General features: G+C 44.2%; 1 protein-coding gene across 5 annotated transcripts in view; it reads right to left on the bottom strand.

Moving 5' to 3' along the window:
- Positions 1 to 5,651, bottom strand: part of DOCK10 (dedicator of cytokinesis 10) — a 236,148-nt gene that overhangs the window by 134,559 nt on the left and 95,938 nt on the right. For all 5 annotated transcript variants that reach the window (XM_019503641.1, XM_019503638.1, XM_019503642.1 and 2 more), the window contains exon 4: positions 1,255 to 1,337. In XM_019503641.1, the coding sequence (XP_019359186.1) occupies positions 1,255 to 1,337 (83 nt within the window). The remainder of the gene's footprint in view (positions 1 to 1,254; positions 1,338 to 5,651) is intronic.

The raw sequence follows: 5,651 nt of genomic DNA, 5'->3' as shown, positions 1-5,651 counted from the left end.
ATATAGTCACAAGCACAGGTTCTGTTTGTACCAGTTCTCATTCTTAATCCAAATAATTTCTGGAGAATCCATTCTTGCAGTTTGCTATTCCTAGCTCATCATTACAATCTTTTCCATAAGTCAATAGTATCAAAATTTTAATGTTTCTCTGTTAAAGAGGAGTCTAAGATTGTTCTTTCTGCAACTACATTTACTGTACTTCTCACTGTAACAACCCTCAACTTAGAGTATATAGCATGTACCAGGACAAAGGGGTATTGGCAACAATCACATATGAAAGTCTATGAGCCAAATTCTTCAGTTGTTCTTCAGGCAAAACGTCCTGTGAAGTAAAAGAGTCCATCTTCTTCTCATATAAAACTTCTTTATATTGGTTTAACCACATATGTCTTCTGCTGAGGTAGTCCTGACTACTGTAAGTGTAAATGAGAAGGTATCTGCAGAATATCAGTTCTTTCTATGAGAAAGTATGTCATGAAACTCTGACCACGTTATAGCATTTATTTTTTAACTTCCATCTCACTTAAAAAATCATTATATACACAATGACCAAACGTTGAAAAAAAGGTAAAGCCCCCTGACAAACGCACACACATAGGCCTCTGCAATATTACATATAGTACTCAATTAACTGGTTAATTGTGCAATAAATTTAAACCAGCCACATGTGTAAAGTAATTATCACATGCTAAAATTGACTATCAACCTATAAAAGAGCCAACCACCTATAAAGTTAGTGCTTGAAAATGTGTAACAACTCTATAGGTTTCTATCTAGCTTTAATTTGAATGTTTAGCAGGGCCCTTATTGAATAATCTATATGTTACATCAAATTCTGATCTCTCTTACAAAGGTATACATCCAAAGTCAATGGAGTTACCACCAATCATACATTCCTGTAACCATCAAGATAATTATATCCAGACAAAATAACTATACTATTTATGTTACTAAAAATAGTAAAAAGCAAAACTTTTGTTTAGCAACAGTATTCTGAATTAATACACATTCATTTAAGAGTAACCATTTGGTTTGAATGAGCATGGCTTTTGCAGATGTATGTAAAGTCTGCAAATCTTTGAACTTTTCTGCACCAGAACCTTTTCCTTTGTTTTTTTATAGATGTGCCCCAATATGGATATGGCAAAAAAAACAGAACATACAAGACAGATGAAAGGACAAATATTGACATGACTACGGGAAACAGTATGAAACTGAAAAAAGGAAATGGAGAACTTATAAAAAAGTCCTTACTGTGGTAAATGTCGAAAATCTCCTGAATACTGTTCATATTTGTAGTTCACAACATGCCACTGGGAACTGTAATATTTACATGCCTAAAAAAGGAAGGAAGAAAATGATTATGTCAAATTCAAGAAAGGCAACAATACAGAGAAATAATTCAAGTAGCCTTTCTCGTAAGGGAAGTGAATATTCTCCTGTTTTATAGCTTGGTAGTGCAATTCTTAAAGGAAAATTAATTTCATATTCCTTTGAGTTCTAACACACACTTTCCCTTTAAAATCATGTGGGCTTGAAAACCACCTGCAGTGGAGCTCTGAGTCCATCCTCCTGCTTCAAGAAAGGTTTTATTAAAATTGTCTCTATGCCACCTCAATAATTGGGTTCTCAGGTTAGCTTTGACTGTCTCCACTGATGTCAATGACACATCTTCTCTTTGTACTTTGTTTTGTTACCTAACTCTGCTACAGTCAATATACTTACCCCACCGATTCAATTCCCACCCCAACAACCTAAGACCTTACTTCCTGGTGAGTCTCAAGGACTGATCTCTTTTTTCCTTTATAATATTTTATAATGTATTTATAATGTTATTGTATCTAATATGAGTTGTATTATCTCTGTATTAAATCTGCCCCATTTGCTAAACATTCTCCTCTCCGTTCTTATTTTCTAAAGTTTTTGTCAGTTTTGCAGCTGTCTTCTGAACTTTCCTTAATAAATCCATAGGCTTCACTACAGTATGAATTAATATAACCACTGGACAGTGTAGATACAGATCACATGGAAGCCCTGCTAATAGCATGAAATGAATTAGGCCCCAATGAATACATAACTAGGCATACCACATATGGCTTGTACAGGAGTACTAGGAATTAGGGCTGTGCGAAGCTTCAGCAAAGATTTGGCCTGATTCAGTAGCCGAATCTCCTAATCCTAATCGAATCAGAAGGTGCTTTAATCACTCTGAATCAAATTGGAACCCTCCAAATTGATTCAGAGGGGTTCAGAAAGATTCAGCGATTTGGATATAGACACAACTTTAAATGGTTTTTCCATATACCTCTAGGTGGCAGGCATGGACCATCCCATGGCGCATGGAGTCTCCCACAGAAATGAGGGGGCTCACCAGCGCGCTTGGCAGCAGACCCAGAAGTAGATCAGAAGCACTTCCAGTCCACTTCCAGGTCTGCTGGGGAGTGCGCAGGCCCATCCCTTCCCCCCCACCAGCTCAGTGACTAGTGTCTCCTGGGTCTGGGGAGGGCACCCAGGGTCCCCCCTGCGGCTGATCGTTGAGCCGGGGGGAGGGGGGGGGCTGCACGCTCCCTGGTGGACCCGGAAGTGGAACAGAAGTACTTCTGTTCCACTTCCAGATTTGCCACTGAACATGTGGAGGCCCCCCCCCCGCATTCCCGTGGGATGGTCCATGCACCCCAGCATTGCAGTGTTTACAAGCCACACCTGTGACATAGACATTTAAAGCTGTGTCTATGTCCAAATTGCTGGTTCTCCAAATCAGCATTGAATCTTCAGATTCGGTTTCAGCTGAATCAAATCAGGGACAGTGATCCAAATCACTGCCCCTGATTTGGGCCAACTCTGAATCAAATATGGCCTGGTTTGCACACCCCTACTGGGTCTGTAGTTCATTTGTTTTAAAGGAGCCTTCAAGGTCAACAGATGGAGAGTGAATTGATGATACCAGTACAGGATAGAATCACAGAATCACATAAAGTTAGGGTTGGAAGGGACTTCAGGAGGTCATATAGTCCAACCCCCTGCTCAAATCAAGACCATCCCCAACTAAATTATTCCAGCAAAGGCTGTCTCTAGCTGGGTTTCAAAAATTGCCATTCCAGTACTCACCACCCTCCTAGTGAGAAAGTTTTTCCTAATATCCAACCTAAAGTTCCCTTGCTGCAACTTGAGATGATTGGTCCTTGCTCTGTCATCTGTCACTACTGAGAACAGTTTAGCTCCATCCTCTTTGGACCACCCTTCAGGTAGTTGAAGGCTGCTATCAAATCTGCTCTCAGTCTTCTCTTCTGCAGACTAAATAAACCCAGTTCCCTCAGCCTCTCCTCATAAATCATTTGCCCCAGCCCGGGCGAATTTTCCGTTGCTCTCCCCTGGCCTCTCCCCAACTTGCCCACATCCTTTCTATAGTGTGGGGCCCAAAACTGGACACAGTACTGCAGATGTGGCCTCACCAGTGCAGCATAGAGAGGAATAATTACTTCCCTCGACCTGCTGGCAATGCTCCTACTAATCCAGTGCAGTATGCTGTTAGCCTTCTTGCCAACAAGGGCACATTGTTGAATCATATCCAGCTTATTGCCCACTGTAGCCCCCAGGTCTTTTTGTGCAGAGCTGCTGCTTTGCCAGTCAGTCCCTGAGCTGAGGGCAGTTTGTGATCAGCCAGCAGAGGAGAAACACCTCCCTGCTGAGCTCTGCTAGGAATACTGCGGAGGTAAGGGTGAGGCAATGGAGATGGCTTGGAGGCCTCACTGGTCCTGAGCAAGACCTAAAACCGCACCCTGCCAGGGCAAGGAGGCCTGGTGAGGATGCCAGTTGGTGTGGCAGCCCCCATGTAAATGCCAGGAGTGAGCATCTCCCTGGTGTAAGGCGGGTCAAGGTGCCTTAACCTCAGGCCCCACCTTCAGGTGGATTATATAATGCAGGGATGGCCAGGTAAGCTTCTTAAAGTGCCAGAGCCTGCTGGGGTGAGTGGTCCCGTGGGGCCAGGCATGCTTTGTGAAGCACCTGAGCTGAGAATGGGGACCCCCGAACCCTGTGATCAGGCAAAGAGCTCAGACCTGACGCAAGGGACCTGACTGGTCCATGCTGGGGCCTGGACCCAGAGAGAGGTCAAAAGGGCCAGGGGCCCACCGTGAGGGATGCCCAGAGAGCAGGAGGCTCAGGATCCTGCCTGGTCTGAGATGGGCCAGGGCCTAAGGGGGAGTCAAGATCTCAGAGAGGGGACCACAGATAATGAGCAAAGGGTATGGGTGAGTTTAGCTGCCTGGAATGATATATACTGTGTGGCTTGGGCCTCAGTTTAGGGGTGCAATGGAGCTGTGGATACTCCCCTAAACATCGGGGCTCAAAATGGGCAGCCTCCTGCCTGATTAATACCCAAATACTATTACATCAAGGCATGGCAGGTGAGCGGGGTGGATGGCTGGCCCATAGACAGGAGGCAGGCCAGTGCTTGCACTGGGTGTGAAAGCTTGTCCCTGTCACAGAGGAGTAAACAGGAATGGATCTCACAGTAAAGAGAGGCATGAGATTCTAGGAAAAAGAAAGAGAGATGGGACAAAATAAAAAAACCCAAAAACCCAAAGTTGTTGCAGAACACGAAGGCAAGAATTCAAGGAGCAAATCTGAAAGAAACTTGGATACCGTGCTCAATAAATGGGTCGGCTCCTATTCACAGACTAAATGGTTCAGTTGGGAGTACTTCCTGCAGCTCTTCTCAGTAGTCTGTCATGGACCACAGAGCCTGTGCTGTGGAGAGTGACTCATAGGGCTACCATAATTAAAGAAAACGAAGAGAAACAACTCTCAGTCCTCTGGCGTGTGGGCTGAAATGGCCTTAGAAATTCAGGGTGGCAATTTCCAAAGGGTGCAGTATTGGCCTAAAACTATTCCCATTGAAGCTTATTGTTAAACATTTTCATAGACGTGACCACAAATTTACAAATTCAGGGAAAAATAAGGAATGGGAACATTTTCAATGTTGTTTTCGTATTATCTGCATTGATTCCACTGCATATGAATGAAAATTGCATTGAAAATGTATAAGGTGTTACTTCCCTCATAAATATTCATAGATTTCATAGACATTAGGGCTGGAAGGGACCTTGGAAGATCATTGAGTCCAGCCCCCCACCCAAAGGGCAGGAAGTCAGCTGGGGTCATAGGATCCCAGCAAGATAAGCATCCAATTTGCTCTTGAAGGTGTTCAATGTAGGTGCTTGAACCATCTCCGACGGCAGGCTGTTCCAGATCTTGGGGGCTTGGGCAGTAAAGAAATTCTATCTTATGTCCAGCCTGAAATGGTCTTGCAGTAGTTTATAACCGTTTGACCTCGTCATCCCTTAGGGTGCTCTGGTGAACAAACGTTCCCCAGCTACTGATGGTCACCCCTGATAAACTTATAGGTAGCCATCAGCTCACCCCTGAGCCTGCACTTTTCCAGGCTAAAGAGCCTCATAGATCTCAGCCTGTCGTTGTAAGGTCTGTTTTCCTGACCTCTGATCATGTGCGTGGCTCTTCTCTGGACTCCCTCAAGCTTCTCCGCATCGTTTTTGAATTGTGGAGCTCAAAACTGGACACAGTACTCCAGCTGCGGCCTAACCAAGCCCGAGTACGAGGGGAGAATGATGTCCCGGGATTTGCTTGAGAAG

Source organism: Gavialis gangeticus, unplaced genomic scaffold (genome assembly GCF_001723915.1).
Source record: "Gavialis gangeticus isolate Ggan-Ray unplaced genomic scaffold, GavGan_comp1, whole genome shotgun sequence".
Taxonomy (NCBI): domain Eukaryota; kingdom Metazoa; phylum Chordata; order Crocodylia; family Gavialidae; genus Gavialis; species Gavialis gangeticus.
Note: the sequence above shows the minus strand (reverse complement) of the source record. Positions and strands in the feature narration are given on the sequence as shown.